Below are 21,056 nucleotides of genomic sequence, written 5' to 3'. Positions count from 1 at the left end.
TTGTTTTAAAATATGATTCCAAATTATCTCCATTTGATCTCATCCTGAAAAGGGAAACAATTTATCATAAAAAAAATAGAACTATTAAGTCTAAGTCTGTATTAAAACATACTTCTTCAAAGAATTGTCATTTCATATACTTATGTATTTATATCTTTATGCTCAATTGAATAAGTATACAAACCTTAACCTTTTGCAGCTATTTCTGATGCAAAATTACACCCATGTCACCCTGATGAAATTGAAATTGGAGGTCGCTGTGTTCGTAAGTATCACATTTTATTTTTTAATAATGTATTTATAAACTAACAATTTCAGTGGGTTTTTGTGTTCTGTAACTTACTCTAGATGTTATTTATACTATTTGAGAGAGAGAGCGAGTGAGAGAGCACACACACACACACACACACACGAGAGCAGGGTGAGGGGTAGAGGGAGCCCGATGCAGGACTGGATCCCAGGACACTGGCAGATGCTTAACTGACTGAGCCACCCAGGCACCCCCAAGTCAAAACATTTTAGATCCCCAAATTTAATCTTGCAAATGACCAGAGATAAAAATTGCAAAATCTTCCTAAATTTCTAGAAAAAACTTCAAACATTTTTAACATGAGAAAAATGAAAAAAGGTTATTTTTTACCACTTGATGTATTTCACTGAACAGTATAATCCCTCTTGTGATGAGCAGCTCTTTCAATCCAGAGTAATGATGGGTTGAGTTATAAGAGTAAATGATAAAAGTAAAATAGTCATTTGAATTTACATTATGACCGTTTTTTAAGCAAGAAATTATAATGTAAAAAACCTTAATTTTATTTGTTTGTTCTGTCTTAAAAAAGGAAATCTTTCAGAAATTGCTTAAAAGGAGGTAAATTACTTTTATGTTCAAGAGCTAGACTCTTCAAGGGTAGACACATCCAACATGCATTAATATAAACTTGATGAGCTGATACATGTCTCTGCTATCAGTATTTCTCTGATTATGGGTCAAAATAAGAACGTGCTACTTTGCTAATTGCTAGAGAATAATTATTTCTCTAAATGCTATCTTCCTTTTCCTAATATAACTCCCTGAATTACAGTCCCCGTGAGCTTTCCCCATCAGCCAGTTCCGTTCTTTAAGATACCCGGTTACACATGCATTTTCTCCCATCAGGTCAGCTGTCTGCCTCATTGCCACCACCACCCCCAGGAAGGCCAGAAGTTGTGGTGGAGCTGATTGGATCCAGACTTTTCTGTAGGTGTGCTTTTGAGGTTTCCCCTACAAACACCTCAGTGGGATTTCTCATAACTTGGTCTAGGCTTTTTTCTCAAGAAATCAAAGAGGAGCTGAAGCAAGAGACCACAGTTCAGGCATCCTCTCTTTTAGAACTGGACGGCATAAATCTCAGACTCGGAGATAGGGTATGTTCACAAACAATTGGGTTTTCTTTCCTTTTCATGACCGTATTAATTTTCAAAATGATTTTTTTAGCATAACATATCCTAAAAATACTTTTGTCCCCAGAATCTAAAGCACTGAGTCAGTAATCTTAGTGACTACATATGAATATCCACTGTTACAGTTTGCTGAATTATCAATGAACCCTTATAACTTGATGCCTCTTTCTGGTTTTAAAATGACATGTCTTTATTCTAGAAAGATGTTTTCATTTTTTTAATGATGATATCACTTATTATCTACTTTTGAATATATCTTAAACACAGAGTCTACAACACTTTAATTTATGTTGAGGTTTTGAATAGCTAATATTTTTAAATGGTGGAATTTTTCTCAGTTTTCAAGCAAGTTTTAAAATTATTTAGTTTCTTATTATCTTGTTTGCACTGTGTACCAAAAGTACTTAATTATAATAGTTGACACATATTTTCTCCATAATTTTATTGCTAAATGATTATTTGTTAATTGTATTCATAGATACTCTGTAGTGCTTCCGTCTTTTTATTGGAGAAACCACATGTACAAAGTTTAGCCACCGAAAGCCAAGAATTTTTTGCAGGCATTAAGGTATGTACCCATGGGGATGGATCAGAAAGATTATTTCTCTATCACTGTGTTTTCCATACTGCGATCTATGGATGCTGGTTCCAGGACCTCATCACAGACTGTATATTGAGATCCAAGAGTCTGTATTTTTGAAAAGTAACCCAAATAATTCTAATGTACAGTGAAGTTTGAGGGTCCCTGTTAATGAACAAAAATTAGAATATTTTTGCATATTTTTTTCAGAAGTAGCTCAAATTAGAATAAAACTGTTATTCCCATAATTCCTTCTGTCATGCAACTAAAAGTTAGAGTGTTGCTATTTAGTTATCATGCATTTTGGAAGACAGGACCAAGTCAGGTACTGAAGGATCTGTCTGGAGTAGAATTGACCCAGAAATCTGGGCTCTATGAACTGTGAAGAGGGAGCTAATTAAACGAGGTAGTATCTGTGGTCACTGCTGGTAGCATGGGGCATCCAAGAACAGATGAGCTGTTGCAGCAGATGAGCAGGCGTGACAGGGAATCCAGAAGTGCTGGAAGGAATGAGGCAGTATCACGATGTCTAGGCAAGCAAGCACTGCACACCCTCTGCGGTCTCAGCCACAGCACTGGAGTTTGACCTGGACTCATTTCTAGGTCAGGGACAAGATGGGATAATCGATAGATTGTGAGAATAGGACTCAGAACCAGGACAGAACCTGTTCCTGGAGAATGTCCATTTTTTTTTTTTTTAAAGATTTTATTTATTTATTTGAGACAGAATGAGAGAGACAGAGAGCACATGAGAGGGGGGAGGGTCAGAGGGAGAAGCAGACTCCCCGCTGAGCAGGGAGCCCGATGTGGGACTCGATCCCGGGACTCCAGGATCATGACCTGAGCCGAAGGCAGTCGCCTAACCAACTGAGCCACCCAGGCGCCCGAGAATGTCCATTTATACACAACAGGGACTAGGGAAAGGAGGGAAAGGAGTAACCATGTTGTCAGAACAGCATAATCACAGTGGGGGGAGAGCAGAGCTCAGACCTCGGAGCACAGAACCTGAGTGGCCAACACTCAGCAGACAACATCAGGGTCAGTGGTCGGCCCCTAGCAAATGTTTCTGATTAGGCTCACAGGGAAAAAAATGTGGTGCTCAGAAGCATCTGTTTTGAGAGCTAGCCAGGAATTGAGACGGAATAAAAACTTCCTTCCTCACAAAAGGATTGGCCTATGAACTGGGATAGGACCAGTCCTAGATTTTTGGTACTCAGTAATCCAACTGAGGAAAACAGAGGCTGTGAAATAAGATGAAGGTTGAGATATTTGAGGTGACAATAGTATTTTGATTTATATATTAAAAAATACTTAGATTTCTATTTGCAACGACGTGGATGGAGCTAGAGTGTATTATGTTAAGCGAAAAAAGAGAAAGGCAAATACCATATGATTTCATTCATATGTGGAATTTAAAAAACAAAACAGATGAACATATGGGGGGAAGAGAGAGAGGGAAACAAACCATAAGAGATTCTTTTTTTTTTTTTTTTAATATTTTATTTATTTATTTGAGACAGAGGGAGTGAGCACACAAGCAGGCAGAGAGGCAGGCAGAGGGAGAGGGAGAAGGAGACTCCCCGCTGAGCAGGGAGCCGGATGTGGGACTCAATCCCAAGACCCTGTGATCATGACCTGAGTCAAAGCCAGATGCTTAACTGACTGAGTCGCCCAGGCGCCCCATAAGAGAATCTTCATGATAGAGAACAAACTGAGGGTTGATAGAGGGAGGTGAGCAGGGGATGGGCTAAATGGGTGATGGATATTAAGAAGGGAACTTATGATGAGCACTAAATTCTACTCCTGAAACTAGAATTGCACTGTACGTTACCTGACTAGAATTTAAATAGGAATTTGGAAAAAAACCCTTAGATTTCTAACGTACGTTAGGGATGATATTAATCCCTAAGAATAAATACACTCTTACCTTGGTGAGTCAGTAAATGTTAACAAACCAATGGAAGAATATAGGCATCTTTGTCTCCTCCATCTCTAGTGCCCATCCCAGAACGAGAATCACTAAGGCAGACTCCTACCAGACTGCCTAACGTGTTGGGGAACCAGATCATGTCTCAGCTCAGAGCAGTCCAGCGACTCCACATGCTGCTAACGTTTTTAAGGGTTTGGTTTTAATTGCTCTTGTTTAATTAAAAAATTCCAGGGCTTCAGTTATTACTCTCAGCTTATTTAGTGAAATATGAGCTGTTGAGAAAAATGCCCTTGCAGAATTTTATCTTAGGAATAAATTCTGTTTTGACATGACTACTCTGTATGCTTTCTTCTACCAGTTACACCCTGAGTTAAGCACTATATCAGAAGATGGGAAAGAATATCAGTTGAAGATAGAGAGCACAGTTCCTGTCATTTGTTTTGAATCCAGTGAGCTTGGCCAGGAGTGCAAAATCTCATTAAAACTAAAAACTGTTGATCAAGGTAATATACTAAATTCACTTAATTTTATTATTAGATTTCAGGTAATAATCAATGCTTTTTTTTTTTTCTTCTAGAAAAAATCACCAGACTGTATACATGTAATTATGTTGTGTGTTTATATCAACTTACGGCTCATTCATATTAATACTACTGGGTCATATTTATGACTGTCAAAACAATCTGTGTTGCAGTGCTCATTTATCCCTCCTGGGCTGGAAGCATTCATTGAAACCAGCCAACCAACCAACCCAGGAATGAGCAGCTCTTCCTCCTCATCGTTCTCTTCCTCCCACTTATTTATTTATTTTTTTTCTTTGCTTTGTTTTCGGAGATGGAGGGTCAGACTGCTCTTGAAGATTTTCCAAATATCCCAAACTAGGGAGGTGTGATATATTATGCAAACATAAGTTCAAACCTAGGCAACATGGATTTCCTAATGCATTCTTTATACTTCTCTCCCTAACATAAGCTTGTATTTGAGATCTTTTGTTTTAAAATTCTATTTAATTACTAATTATATAGATTGTAGGATGCACGACTACATCTATGTCACTGTCACAGCCTATAGAGAAAGATGAAATTCTCCCATAGAACATGATGGAGTACGAGAGGACAAACCATGTATAGCAGTCACTGGGTTGATTAGGTTCTGTTTCTCCCCCTGATGTAGAGACCAAAGCATGTAAGAGATACATAAATTAGAATATAACTTTTAAGAGAAACTGGGTTTACATACCTTTTCACCATAGGACACAAAATGTTATGTGGTAAATACACCAAATACAATATATCTAGGTCTTCATGTCTATATTACACCAAATTAAACCAGAGAAACGAAAGGATAAAAATGCTAGGAGAGTCTGATGGGAATGAATGCTGCACCCAGAAAAGAGATGGGTATGGAAATAGAAAGAGGCGTTGGGAGAGGCCGTCCCCAGACAGTTGACAATAAGCAGGCTGAGGTGATACCCTGCTACCTATTTAGATTTCAGGAGCACCATGAGCAGCACTGTATTTTGAAATTCAGCTCAGAAATATGCAGTTAGACCCTCTCTCAAACCGTTTGACATAATTCTACTTCAAACGACCTGCGAAAAGCATATTTTGTAAATGTTGCTACGGTTTATGGGGGCGAATGGGAAGAGGATGATGTTATTGATATTTTCCAAACATGTTAGGCAAAGATTTTCTCCCGTTGCAAGTATACTTTAAACTATATTTGTGTGCTCTCAATTCTTTCAACAAGACGAACATTATAATAATAGAAATATATTTCTACATTTTAGAAGTTTACATGTTCCTATTATTTGTCAATTAAAAATAATATCCTTTTTTTCTGGAGAAGAATTTCTGGATTTCATTCTGGATATGCTTCATCTTATCTTTTTTAAGTGTATCTACTTCCATAGAGAACAAGTTGGTGTCTCCTAGTGTATTTCTGTAATGACTATGCTGCTTTTTTACAGGCTTGCAGAGAACAATACTTGGCCCTCACACCATAGGCAGGGGAAATTATGTCAGGGGATATATCCAAGCCACATATATTCCATGATCACCTTAGGGAGCTGGCTAAGAGTTTAGATGTTTTTGTTATTTTTTATGTGCATAGGAACAGTATGTATTTCTAGGGGAAAAAATGTGTGAAGAAGAATTTTTTTTTTTCCCAGGAATTTGGAGTCTAGTGCAGTGTTCTATGTCATACCAATATAGTTTTATACCTGCAAACTTTGTGTGGAAGAAAAGAAGATAGAAAGTTTTTAATAACTGCTGCTTTTTTCTGGATCTTAAAAGCATTTTGTAATCACTAATTAGATATGAGAGCAAACTTCCCTTGTTGCCGGTTTTTGGAGCAGTCTATCCTTCTTCTTTAGTTACATTCCTGAAATTCCTTTTTTCTCTTCTGTTACTATTTTCTTTCTAAATTTTGTGTTCTTTGTTCCATAGGAAAGGGAGCATCTCAAGGTTCTGAATATATTGGCACATTTGGGAGACAAAAAGCAATAGCAAGTTTATTACTGGTGGGGAATTACTTAATTTATTTTAACATTTCTATTTTTAAGATGATGATCCAATAATCATCTATACCAACAATCATTGCTATCACTCAACAATGGATAGAACATGAGTACAAACCCTGTGAAATGTTACAGACATATTTGGACCCAAGGCACAATTCTTAGGCAGAAAGAACATCAAATTATGTTTCTTGGTGGTAGAATCATGATTTTTCTTACAGAAACACAATACATTTTCTATATTGCTTTTGAATTTTATGCAGGTACATATGGATTTATAATCTTATTGAAAATAGTACTGTGTATGTACATATATATATATATATATCAAAGTTGACTATTTGTAAAGATTGGGTAGGGTTCAGTAGCTTTGTTTTTATTTAGACAAAATTACAACCATATTTTTTAAATAAGAGAAAAGAAGAATCTCTCAATTCAGTGTTCCATGTTAATCAAGTTATTACATGCTTTGGTTGGTATATTTCCTTTAAGAAAAAATCTCAATGTATTTTTTCACAAAATAGGTAAAGAACAGCTAGGTTTAAATTTGGCACTGTCTTCCTGTCATGTGGACCTTCAGCGGACATCATCGTGTGCTAACGGATCGTGTAGCCGTGCTTTTGTGTACTACACTGCTGTGACAGATTTTTCTCGAGATGGAGACAGAGTTACAAACATTGTAGTGGAACCTATAGTTCATGAGGATTTCCTGTGGAACAGCTACATTCCAGACAGCGTCCAGGTTGACAAATTACAAAAAATACCTTGCAATGGGAGCTTTAAAAAAGATATATTTATTTGAGCAATACATGTTGTAAACTTTTCATTTCAAAATTGTTTAGTAAGTTTTTTCCATTTTTAAATGAGTCAGTTTCAACAACTGTGATAAAAACAATAATTAATGAAAAAGTCATTGAGATTGATAAGCAATTTATTGTGTATCACTAAATACAATTAATGATAATATTTACTAAAAATATCTTTGCTTTTAAGATCAAAGTAAAGGATGTCCCAACTGCTTACTGCTACTCATTTACTGACCCACATATAATTACATTTGATGGCAGGTAATTTCCTGAAAGTCTTTTTCTTTTAGTAGTTTTTGTTTCTTTTGGATTTTGCTTTTGTTTTGTTTTAAACACATTACTATTTTATTATTTTGTCATCCTGTTCACTGAAAGATTAGAAAGGAAGGCATGTATGGATATCACTGGCTTGTTTCAAAATACTAATTTATTTGTGTGGAGTGTTTTTGCCTTAAAATTTGGCCCTTGGTACATACACAGATTAGTTGTGAGGCTGAATTTGGAAAAATGAAGATTCTTACAAATGCAAAGTCATTTTAACTTGATCATTTAGTCATTTTTAATAATGGTTAAATTCTTTGCTCTAGAGATACTTACTATATTGTATTTCCACATGATAATGAAATAATCCTTAAGGTTTAGGCAAGATGATTAGACTAACACATTATAATTATTTAAAAAACTAAGCATTTCTATTTCATGACAAGGATACTCAGGGGAAAACTATTGTAGCCTTCATGAATACCTGGATTTCTACCCCTGGAATGCAAGTAAAATGGGCAAAATGATCAAAAAGTAATCTAAGCTATCTTGCTATTAATATCTGCATATGAGGATTTAAACTCAGTTATACTGTTCTGGGGAATATATGATTTTAAGATGTCCCTAAAGAAAATTATAAGAACACCTCTTTGTTGAGTCAAAATTGTCTTCATGATGTAAGATAAGGTAATTTATTCTTTTTAAAAAAATTTTAATGTGATCATCATCAGTAAAATTATTCAATAGAAGCAAATAGATATAGAACTCCATAGCAAATGATAATCTAAAAGTTTGAGCAATTAATGAAAAGTTGTAGAAATTGATCCCACATGCAAGAATCCTTTATGGTTATAATGAAAAGCTTAGAAGTTTTAGTGGAAAAACCTCAAGAAAGCATAGTGGGGATTAATTCAGTTGGTTATAATTCAACAAGATTAATTGTACAATGAGTGACAAACCCTGTTCTCAATGCTGGAGGTATGGCAGTTTCATAAAACAAACATCCCCTGCTCTCATGCAGCTCACTTCTGTATAGGTAAAGAGAGATCTGCACAGTTAATAAATAAAATACATAGTGTATCTGACGAACATAGGTGCTATGAAGAAAACTATAGCAGGAATGGGAGAAGAAGGCTCCAGCAGGGGTTGACCAAAGTGGTGAAGGGAAGAAACAAGTAATGAGATTAGGTGTTTGTCACTATTTTGTTTCATTCAGTGCTCTAAACTAATATGAAGCAGGGGTGCCTGGGTGGCTCAGTCGGTCAAGCGTCGGACTCTTGATTTGGGCTTAGGTCATGATCTCAGGGTGGTGGGATCTACTTGCATGGGACTCCACGCTCAGCGGGGAGTCTGCTTGAGAGTCTCTCCCTCTCCCTCTGCCCCTCGCCACTCTCACATGCGTGCATGCACATGCTGTCTCTCAAATAAGTAAATCTTAAAAAAATAAAATAAACCTATATGAAGCTATTAGAAATTTGGATTTTCATTCTTGCGTCAAAATATATTGAATGTGTATAAACACACATTTTTTGCTTATAACATATTATTGTGGTATTTTATACCAATTCTTAATGCAGTTGATTTTTGTTAACCCTAGGGTATATGATAATTTCAAGACCGGAACATTTGTGCTTTATAAGAGTATGTCACGTGATTTTGAAGTCCATGTACGCCAATGGGACTGTGGAAGTCTTCACTATCCTGTGTCATGTAACTGCGGTTTTGTTGCCAAAGAAGAAGGTGATGTAGTTACTTTCGATATGTGCAGTGGTCAGCTACATGAATCACAGCCATATTTATCTGTAAAGAGCCAAGATGTAACCAGCAATATCAAGATAAGTGAATCCTACTTAGGAAGAAAAGTCACAGTATGTATGATTTTTTACACTTAGAAGTATTTTTCCTCTTTTTCCTACAGATTCTGGATTAAAGTCTGAACTTTTTTTATCTCTATTAAGAACTATCATTTTTTTAACATTAGTTTTTTCCCCCAAAATAGCTTCTTGATTAACACTGATCTTAGCACACACAAATAGACACAACATAGTTGAGACTTTGTCAAATCTAAGCAGCCTTATTTTAAGATTTCAGTATGGTAACTTGGTGGGTTATTCCTACAAATTATTTTTGACAGTGCCTAATAAATGGTATGTTACACAGAGGTGAAATATATAATTAAGAATAAATATTCAGGAGTAGTTAGCCAGTTTTTGAAATAAGCACAGGTGGTTCTGCCTCAGGAATAGCCTGGTAGATACATGGACAAGATTAGAGATCATTAGGGGCGCCTGGGTGGCTCAGTTGGTTAAGCGACTGCCTTCGGCTCAGGTCATGATCCTGGAGTCCCGGGATCGAGTCCCGCATCAGGCTCCCTGTTTGGAAGGGACTCTGCTTCTCCCTCTGACCCTCCTCCCTCTCATGCTCTCTGTCTCTCATTCTCTCTCTCTCTCAAATAAATAAAAATAAAATCTTTAAAAAAAAAAAAAAGATTAGAGATCATTAGTATTTTAAAATAATAGTTCATGTGTGTAAGCTAACTATTTATATTATAATGTCATCTCCCTTTCATCTTCCAAAAAAGTAAATTCCAGGTGAATAAGATTCAAATTTAAATGAAAGTAGTAGAAAATATAGGTGAATATTTTTATAACATTGAGGTGAACAAGAATTTTTTTTTTTTTAAGGTTTTATTTATTTATTTGACAGAGACACAGTGAGAGAGGGAACACAAGCAGGGGGAGTGGGAGAGGGAGAAGCAGCCTTCCCGCTGAGCAGGGAGCCCGATGCGGGGCTTGATCCCAGGACCCTGGGATCATGACCCGAGCCGAAGGCAGACGCTTAACGACTGAGCCACCCAGGCGCCCCGAGGTGAACAAGAATTTTTAAACATAATGTTATATATTTGAGTTCCATCCTCAAAACCCGAAATGCAGATGAAAAATTGAGAAAATATTTTCTACATATAAAACATACAGTTAATATAGAAAACACTCCTTTTAAAAAATATTTTTCTATCTTCCCATCTTTTTTTTTTTAGAAACTCTACACCCAACGTGGATCTTGAACTCATAACCCCAAGATCAAGAGTCTCATGGCGCTACTGACTGAGCCAGCCAGGTGTCCCTAGAAAACACTCTTATACATCACTAATGATCAGGACTCCAGTTAAAATGAGCAAATAATATACACAGGCAGTTCACAAAAGAAAACTGATAAATATATCCAAAAGCATAAATAACCAACAAAAATATGAAAACCACAACCTCATTAGTAAAGAAATGTGGATTAAATATCTCATACAATATTGGCAAGAATAGAAATAGTAGCTATAGTCTTTCCAAAGGACATATATATATTATGCATGCACACAACCTATCCATGTCATTTTTCAAGAAATTTTACTTCTGAAAATTTACCATAATAAGTATATGCAGAGTCCCAATGGTGTTCATTGCATCTCTCCTTCTAAGACGGAAAAGTTATAATTAATCAATGATGAATCTTTTAGTTTAACCAAAACCCTAAGTAGAGTGATGTCACATAATAGAACACTTTTCTAGTCACGAAAATTTTGGAGTCGATTGTATTTATTGACAGGCAAAGATATTATTGACATATAGGAACAGTTTTAGAAGAATCTGCACCAAAATCTTAACATTACCTAGCTTAGATTGAATAGTAATGTAAGGTTTGCTTGCTTTTAAAATAATTTTCGGGAATAAGCACTTACCATTTTTATAAAGAGAAAAAAGTGCCATTTTTAAATTTAAAAAATTTAAGGGGAAAGAGTCAGAGGAACAAACATAGGTGGTGTATCTTCAGTGATTTTTAGGAGAGTTTCTCAACATTCAAGTCCCTGATCTGGGAGCAGCCATAGGCCTGTGAGGAGCATCACAGATGATACAGGCTATTAAGATAATTCAACAAAACCCTTGCTCTCATTCCGACTCCCCAGGTATGCCCTGGTTATAATTTGGCTTCTGATTCTATTTGCCTACCGTGAAGATGAGAATGTTGATTAGCCACAGGAATATGTTTCCTCTGGAATTATATTTATCTGTGTAAATTAATTACTTGGCAGCCTAGTTCCATATTACCAGAGACATTACTTGGTAAACATAACCTTCAACATTTATAGCTGTTTGATTGTATAAAATACCTCACCTTAGTTTAAAAAGAAAGGGCCTTAAACAATATTTTGCAATAAAAGAATATGGAGATCAAATTTCAAGGCAGCAAAGTGCAAAAGCCATTGGTTTGACACAGCATTAAAAGGAAGATTGTAGTCTGAAGAAAATTGGTATTCTGTTCTCTCTTTATATTGAAGAAATAAAGGAATTTGTTTCTTCTCAAATAATAGTTTTTTTCTTAATCCATATAAAATATTGTTTAAACATCTTTTATTTCTGTATTTCAGATCTGGTTTTCTTCTGGAGCATTTATCCGTGCTGATCTTAGTGAATGGGGCATGAGTTTAACAATCAGAGCCCCTAGCCTAGACTACAGAAACACTTTGGGACTTTGTGGCACCTTTGATGAAAACCCAGAAAATGATTTCCATAATAAATATGGGATAAAAATTGATCTAACTTTTGATAATTGTGTTGCTTTTATTAATGAATGGAGGTAAGAACTCTTTTCATTTGTTATTGTATTGAGTGGTGACACAGTACTCTCTTTTTTTGCAACATATGACAGAGAAAAAATGTTCTTGTGCAATTTACCATTCTTTTCTGTTTTTCATCTGGAAGGATTTTGCCAGGGAAAAGCATGTTTGACACAATGCCAGTTTCTCCATTGTCACCTGGAAAACTATCCTATTGTAGCTGCTCGTTGGACACTAATTCATTATATCCTTCTGATCATCTGGACAGTACTTCTCAACAAGAGATTGTTTCAGGTTGCAAAGATCTCAAACATGTCAAATTCTCTTTCTTAATACCAGAACTAGATGTCACCTCTGAGTATATTAATTCAGAAGCTCTTATCAGAGGGATAAGTGAGTATACATCTGGAGAAGAAAATAATTTGAACTTCCTTCCTCAAGAAAAAAAGCATGTGAACCTGACCAAACTGGAATTACATTTACAAAAACATCCTGGAAATGAAAAACAAGAGGCACTGAAAACTTTGGACAATGGGAGACATACACGGGACCATAGTAGCAACAGCCAGGAGATGAGGCGGGATCCACAAAACAGAAGGAAACGGCAAAACTCTTATGAGTTTCTTCCTATGTTTGCTTTCCAAAGTCTCAGCCATAGTGATCTAGAAGAATTTACTTATTTCTTCCCTGAGGACCATACTGAGGATGTCCACCAGGAGTTTGTCCCTACGTGGCCCACAGCCTCTGGTCTCACTGAACACGGCACTTTGGCGCTGTGCCAGCAGGCTCTTGCCAACTCAAGCATTGGAAGACACTGTCTTGCCTTTCTGGGCAACAGCCTAGACAGTGCTGTAGATATGTGTGTTAAAGATGTTCTCCTAAAAGATGATCTTAGCTGGGCAGAAGCCGGTGTGGCTCTTTTAGAAAATGAATGTGAAAAGAGAATTTTGGAAGAGGGGAAATATAACACAGAAGAATACGGCAAGTCAATTGAAGACATTCTCTCGGTCCTCAAATGCCCCAATTTATGCAGTGGCAATGGGCAGTGTATGGAATGGGGATGCGCATGCTCCCCGGGCTTCAGTTCCTATGACTGCAGTGATTCACACGGTGAGTGAGTACTCTCCAGCTTTGATATTGTGTATGCTATTGGATTATGGAAAGTCTTTGTTCTTTTTTACCTTCGGTATCTTAACAGGGTTTATTCAGATTACATAGGGAAAAGAACCCAAATTGATTAATCGATACAGTAATAATTCTTCCAAAGCATCTCATCTTAGCTGCGGTACCTATAATAGCCTATAAGGCACAACATAAGCCTATAAGGCATGCAGTATCTCTTCAGACTCATCCCCTACAACTAAAACCCTCACTCATTTCACTTTCCCCACTCTGGTTTTTGTAATGCCAAGTTCTCTTGACCTCAGGGTCTTTGCATGCAGCTTGTCCCTCCAGTTGTAGAGATTAATTGTTTTTTCTAGAACTTAAATTTAGTATTTTTTGGATACTGTGTTTCTAATATTCTGCTAATTTTACCAATTTGCTTATTTTTTTCTCTATTTCACCTACATAGTGCAAAATATTATATTTCAATATATAAGAGAAAGAAATTTTTAAAAATCAATTTGAGGGGCACCTGGGCAGCTCATTCATTCGGTTAAACATCTGCCTTCAGCTCAGGTCATGATCTCAGGGTCGTGGTATCCAGTCCCGCATGGGGCTCTCTGCTCAGCGGGGAGCCTGCTTCTCCCTCTCCCTCTACCCACTCCCCTGCTTTTGTTCTCTCAAATGAATACACAAAATCTTTTTTAAAAAATCAATTTCATTTCATTAGCCATTAAACCAGTAACTCCCGATTTTCCTTCTACCCCCACCATCCCGCCCTTTTCCATCTGCAGACTTCGCCATCTCAGTAAATGCAAACTTCACTCCTCTAACTTTTCACGTTAAAAACTTGGTAGTCATTTTGACTTTTCCTCTTTTTTTCATGCCTCAGGCTTAATCCATTAGTAGCAAATCCATCTGTAGCTTCAATGACTTTCACCTCTTTCCCTGCTACAACTTAGGCCATGCCACCATTATCTCTCACCTGGATTATTATAGATTCTCTCAAAGTTTATTCTCCTTGCAGCAGCTAAAGTGATCCCTCTGAAATGATAGTGATATCATAGGACTCCTGCTTAAATCCCTCTAATGACTCCCCCATCTTCTTCCAAAGTAAAATTTACATTCCCTACCACAGCCTAGAAGACCCTATGCAATTGGAACCTCCTCTCTCACTGAATTTCATCCATCATTCTCTCCCCAGTGGTCTTAAGTGGCTACTTTGCTGTTTCTCAAAGAGGCCAAACCTTTGCATTTACTTTCCCTCCCACTGGAGCGTTCTTTCAACACATATCTTCGTGATGGACTTCCTTCTCTTCTCTCTTCAAATGTCATTATTATCAGAGACATCTTCCATGGTCATTCAAAATAAAGTAGTTTTCTTCACACAACCCCATAGTCTTTATGTCCCTTCATATAGTTAATATATATGTTTTCTCCATAGTCTTGAAAACATTTATGCGATACACTTTATATTTATTTTGCACTTGTTTATTTTTTGTCCTCCTGTATTAGAATGTAAGTTATATGAAGGCGGGAACTTTATTCTGTTCATATATCCCCAGTACCTACAGTAACACCAGAAAAATAGAAATTGCTCAGTAAACATTTGTTGAATATGAAAGAGTAAACTAACAAATATATATTTTTAATTTTCACAAACATTTTTAGGGTTCTGAGTACACAATTTATGATCTTATATTCCACTGCTGGTAAAGTTATATTCACTTAGATTTTGCCAATACTTAGAGGACTCAATTACTTTTATATGCTGCATTTATCTATTTTGACAGCCAGATCTTGCTGATACAGATAATGTGTTATCTTACCAAGACCAAAATCAGAGATATGACTATATGAAGGTCAGTTAACTCTGACTGCTAGGAGAATTTTTTTCTCCAATGATTGAGAATGCACCTAAGATTGTGGTGGCATGTAGGATAGCAATAATACATAAAAACATTAATAACAGTTTCATGAAATTTTGATAACTCTTCTACTGTTTAAAATTTTTTAAAAATTTTAATACATCACATTGCTAATTACACTATTTTATTACAAAAGTATTTTTGCTATAATCCATTTCTAGGGCACAAACCAAAATGGCAAGAACAAAACACAGGCCATTGTAGTAGTAATTTCTTAATACTTGTAAATAATTGGTATTAAACATTATTAAAACATTAATTAAACCTGTATATTTAGGTATTGATAGTATCTTTAATGCTATTTTTATTGGTTTGATGGTGGGTCACACTTAACACCAGATTACTCTTAATATTTAATAGTTTAGGGGCGTGTGAGTGGCTCAGTCGGTTAAGTGTCTGTCTTTGGCTCAGGTCATGATCCCAGGGTCCTGGGATGGAGCCCCATATCGGGCTTCCTGCTCAGCGGGGAGCCTGCTTCTCCCTCTCCCCACCGCTCCCCCCCTGCTTGTACTCTCTCTCTCTCTGTCAAATAAATAAAGAAAATCTTTAAAATATATATATATTTAATAGTTTAGTTAATTCACTAATATTTGGAGTAGACTTCAAAATATTATTTTCCATATGCTTTTAATTTGGACCTTGAAAATAATTAGTTTATTTTTCTGGAATTAAAGAAAATTTGTCCATTTTGTTTTATCATTCTTTCCAAAGACAAGGCTCCTGAAATTATAGAACTTGAGAATGCTGGATTCTGTAATATTCGAAAATATAATTGTATGACAGTGAGAGTGTTTGGTCAAGACTTCAAAGAATCACCTTCAATTAAATGTGAAGTTACTAAACTGCAGGTATGTTAATTTTAGTGTTGAAAAACAATTAAGTTTATGAGTTATTCAGATTACTTTTATCTTGGATTAATTTGGTCTATCAATTAGTAACATAATCCCAAAGGATGTCATATCCACAGAGAGCTCAATAGGAAGATGGTTAAGTTGCTTGACCTTAAAGCTTCTTCCTTATTTGTTAATTCTATTAAACTATTTTATATAATTTTTATTGTAGCATTGGTTCACTATTCCAGTCATAGTAAAAAATTAAAATAATTTTAAGCTTGATATGCAAGCTTCTGTATTTATTGAAATGTAAAACTACAGAGAATGGAGATTATTTTTATCCAAGACAGTCTGTATGACTTATGGGGCACAGGGATATGAACAATTCCCTTTACAAAACAAAAAGTTGAAGATTAATTGCACTTACCCTTTATATTTCCCTTACTACGATATCAAACAGAAAATAGTGTTTTTCTTTCTTCAGGCCACAAACAACAGACAAGATCACTCAGTTTGAACACTGGCATATCAAATTATACCTTATTTTGATGATTATTTATATGGTCTTCCTTTTCTTTATTCAAGTGGATTTTTATTTTAAGGACCATTCTTTGAAAGTACCTTTGGATAACCTAAAACTTAAAACAGCAAATGACATTTTAGCTTTCTTTTTATTTTTTCTCTAAATTGTTAAAGCCAAATGTGATCCTGAGATTGAGAATTTAAGGAGGAAATAACTTTTTTTTTTTTAAAGATTTTATTTATTTATTTGAGAGAGAGAGAATGAGAGAGAGCATATGAGAGGGGTTAGGGTCAGAGGGAGAAGCAGACTCTCCGCCAAGCAGGGAGCCCGATGTGGGACTCGATCCAGGGACTCCAGGATCATGACCTGAGCCGAAGGCAGCCTCTCAACCAACTGAGCCACCCAGGCGCCCAGAGTAACTTTTTTTTTAATAAAGATTTTATTTATTTATTTGACAAAGAGAGACATAGTGAGAGAGGGATCACAAGCAGGGGGAGTGGGAGAGAGAGAAGCAGGCTTGCTGAGCAGGGAGCCCGATGTGGAGCTCGATCCCAGGACCCTGGGATTATGACCTGAACCGAAGGCAGATGCCCAACGACTGAGCCACCCAGGCGCCCTAGGAAATAACTTTTCATCTGTCTTTATCAAATCATTGTACAAGAAAAGTATGCTTATTTCTAGATTTTTTGAGTAAAGCTTTTCTAAATAACCATGAAATATTTTAATCCCAATGAAATAATAAGACACACAATAGAAAATGGAATATATGTATTATTTTTTTCACTTCAGTATTACTCAAGAGAGTAGACATTATATTGTTGGTGGCAGAATAAATCATACATCACACTACCATTAAGTGATTTTTCAAGAGATTTGAGAAAGTACACTATGTACTTACTTTCAGATATATTATTTGCTGTGATATTTATTCTCATACTACTTTCTTTTTTTAAACATCTGATAAAGAGCACACTATGAAATTCTCTAAGACACTATACGGAACTACAGAAAAAAACATCTATGTTCACTAGATCAAACCAAACTTACTTAGATTAGCTATTTTATTTAGCACCCTGTTAAGGATATTATTTGTAATACAATTTGGTTTATTTTTAAATATTTGTCTTCCACTTTGAATTTCCTCCACACTCTGGTTGATTTTAGTTATTTACTTATTTGGAAAGTATACAAAATATTATCATGGTTCTGAGAGTTTGCGCCATACAAAAAGTACACACAGAGAAATGTTACTGTCTTATCATCTCTACCACTCTGTCCATTACCCTTTCTTTCCATCCCATTTCCATCTATCCCCTGAAGGTATCCACTCTCATTATTTTGTGGTTTATCCTTACTGCATTTCTTTTGCACAAAGGAACAGATAAATCCCTTCTTTTTGCATGAGAGGTAGCATATTATAGATGTTCTTTTCTACTTTTGCAGCAGTAATTTTAAACAAGTTTTTATCTAGAGATGCAAGCACCCAATCCTTTCTTTACTCCCTCCCCCCCTTGAAAAGCAGCCAGGACTTTACAGAATCCAGTTTTTAAATACTTACAGGATTAAATCCGAGTAGCTATCCTAGAAATGAATGGCCCTTTGTGATCCAGCTCTTGTCTATTTTTGCAAACTTGAACCTCCTGCATATGCTCTACTAAAATCTCATGCTGTCTCATGCATCCCTGCCTCTCACTTGCTATTCCCTCCAGCCAAGGCTGAATAGCACTCTCTCCATTTCTCCTCCCAGTGTCCAAATAGCAGTCTCCTCTTCTACTTTCAGGAAGAGAAACCTCCTTTGACTGTGCTACAGTCAGTGGCTTCTTTCTCTCTCATTAAGCTTTATTTGAATCTTGGTTACAGCAATCTTAAAATTATTTTATTTGTCTGTCTTTCCCTCTGTGATCTTTTTTCATCAGAAAGTCCTCAGCACATATAGATACAAAATACTGATGAATGGAAAATAAACAGAACTCTGTTTATTTCTTATTTGGGGTAGGCTTCTCCAGACATGGGTGGAAATGATTTCTGTATTTCCAGTCATTGGCTGGAGTCTCGTTTCAATACACAAAGCCCTGTATCCATTTAAGAGTCCATATCATGACTACCCCGAGACATCGTTGTCAAGACCCCCTCCACTAGAGGGGGACCACTGAACTGACCTATCTGTTGGGCCAGACTATACACATCCCCTTAGACATGGAGATTTCTACTGTGGCCTACTCTTCAGTCATCAAATCTTAAAAGATAGTTTCTGCTGGCCACAGATGAGCCTGAGCCTTCTTTTCCATCTCCTACTGACCCTCAGTATGGAAGCATCAGCATTCTCCTTGCCCATTTCTGAGCAGTTGAAAGCATTCTACAGTCATAAATTTTAAAAAAATGTAAATCAAAATATTGTTAATAAAATATGTCCTTTTAGTTTTCTATGTAGTTACCAGTACCCAGAAAATTATTCTGGCTTTTCCTCTTTAGACACCAATGCATTTTAATACTGAAAAATAATCCTTTAAGTGTAGGTTAAGTATGATATGCCACTGAGTTATTTAATAGAGTAAACTGGTTAGAATTAAGTTTTAAGTTACATAAATTCATTTGAGCTACCTTGAGAAAAATGGTATTTACTATGAGGACAGTACTTTTTTCACAGAATCAGGATTAGAATGTAATTGCTGAATTCTCAGGAATAACTTGAACTTGGGACTTGAACACATGAAAACTCAATATGTCTGCGTTTTGTATGTGTGTGTGTTTATCTGTCTCAGTTCTTTTTTTCTCTGGGCTTCATTTTTCCCTTTTACTAGATACTAGCTTTCTCCACATAGTGAGATAGCCACCCACAGCTCTATAACTTTGTGTCTTTCACCTCAAGCCACCAGAAGCAGACTGGCCCAACATGCTCTCTGGTACAAAGTTAAAATAGTCCAAGTAATCAAAGCATTGGCTCAGCTTAGATCCACCTCCGGAGCAGTTACCTGTAGTCAGGAAGATGGGTCATATAAGAACATAAGAGGGTTCTGGGAACCAGACAGAAAGAGCAATTTCAAGTTGAAGTAGAAGGTTAGGAGCTTTTGCAGGAGAAATGAGTTTCTGGGCAGGAAATCAATCCACTGTGTGTCAACTACATAGTCAAATGTGTTTCCTCTTGTTATAAAACTCATTACATAGTGATTCATTATATATGACCAATATTGGTAACTTCTTTGATTTGAACCCACAAGGAATGCATGAGGCATTAGAAGCAGTTTACATCAAATTAAAGTGTGTATGGTTTTCATTATTCTGGATATAATTCAATGTTGATGTCACTTTTATTACTTCATTATATATTCCATATACCAGGCATGCATTTTAAAATTTATATTTTGATGATATGTAATTTACTAGCAAGGAATTTCCATAATTAGACAGAAGTTAATTGCCTTCTCATTATGCCTTTAGTATAATAACAGTAAATGGGTCCTTGGAAAAGCTGTCTACACGCATCCTGTTTTTGAAAATAGCAGAACTATTGATTGTCAGCTGCCCCCTGATGTTCAACAGTCTGATACCATGAATCTGATGGGGGAGAAACCAATTGTAAAGTGGCAATTAAAGGTAAAAAAGAAAAGATATTCTCATATTTATAAACAAAGTAAATATTTATATATTAAAATTTCATAATGAATTTATGAAGCTACATTTAGAATAAATTATCTTATTATAAAACTACATCTTATAGGTATCTAATGATGGTTATAGGTTCAGTAATCCCAAAATAATGATCATATATGATGGAGCTTGTCAAGTTTGTGGTCTCAATGGGAAGGACTTGTGCACTATAAAGGTATGCAATTTTTTTCACTTATTTTCACATTTACATGCTAGGTATTTTCATTTCCCATGCTATTGGCATATTAATGGCATATTAGTTTTTTCACCTTCATATCAGAAATACTAATAGAGAAAAGCCTTTCTCAAGTTTATATACAGTTAACTAAAATTGTTACTCCCCCTTAACTCTTGTTGAAATGGCAAGGAGAAGGTTTCTACCTTTTATGTTTTGAAGTGGCAGGTTGTTTATTTCTTAAAAAAAAAATTCAAAAAAGGAGGTTCAGATTGATTTTTAACTCCTACATATATTCCTTTTTAAATAGTAATAATGATTTTCCAGTAACATGTCAGTTACCACAGTTACCCAATCTTCTTTGTAACTAGGGGCATGCATTTGGATGGAGCTTGTAAAATGTATAAGGCTAGCACTTTTACAAGGAGGGGTTTTTTTTGTTTTTGTTGTTGTTTTTGTTTTGTTTTTTTTTGTGGCAACTGAGTTCATTGATTCTTGCAAATCTCTACCACTGGAGGGATTACAGAACGGCCCAACCAGGGCTGAATCCTCACAGCCACACCTTCTTCATTGAGGTCCAGTCTGTTGGGTTTATCAACAGATCTTTCTCACATGCCAGTTGGCTGATGTAATAGATACCATGGATCTAATATTACTTGGCTCTTCAAAACTGAGAAGAATATCAAATAGTATTTTTGTAGATA

General features: G+C 35.9%; 1 protein-coding gene across 1 annotated transcript in view; it reads left to right on the top strand.

Annotated features, from left to right (window-relative positions):
* Nucleotides 1-21,056, top strand: part of VWDE (von Willebrand factor D and EGF domains) — an 80,192-nt gene that overhangs the window by 21,560 nt on the left and 37,576 nt on the right. Inside the window, exons 4-15 of the mRNA XM_021689538.1 lie at nt 200-265; nt 1,157-1,404; nt 1,919-2,008; nt 4,309-4,453; nt 6,993-7,210; nt 7,462-7,535; nt 9,133-9,403; nt 11,953-12,161; nt 12,287-13,251; nt 15,885-16,021; nt 19,968-20,123; nt 20,248-20,352. Of these exons, the coding sequence (XP_021545213.1) occupies nt 200-265; nt 1,157-1,404; nt 1,919-2,008; nt 4,309-4,453; nt 6,993-7,210; nt 7,462-7,535; nt 9,133-9,403; nt 11,953-12,161; nt 12,287-13,251; nt 15,885-16,021; nt 19,968-20,123; nt 20,248-20,352 (2,684 nt within the window). The remainder of the gene's footprint in view (nt 1-199; nt 266-1,156; nt 1,405-1,918; nt 2,009-4,308; nt 4,454-6,992; nt 7,211-7,461; nt 7,536-9,132; nt 9,404-11,952; nt 12,162-12,286; nt 13,252-15,884; nt 16,022-19,967; nt 20,124-20,247; nt 20,353-21,056) is intronic.

The sequence above is a fragment of the Neomonachus schauinslandi genome, chromosome 12 (assembly GCF_002201575.2).
Source record: "Neomonachus schauinslandi chromosome 12, ASM220157v2, whole genome shotgun sequence".
Classification (NCBI taxonomy): domain Eukaryota; kingdom Metazoa; phylum Chordata; class Mammalia; order Carnivora; family Phocidae; genus Neomonachus; species Neomonachus schauinslandi.
This window is presented reverse-complemented; position numbering and strand designations above follow the sequence as displayed.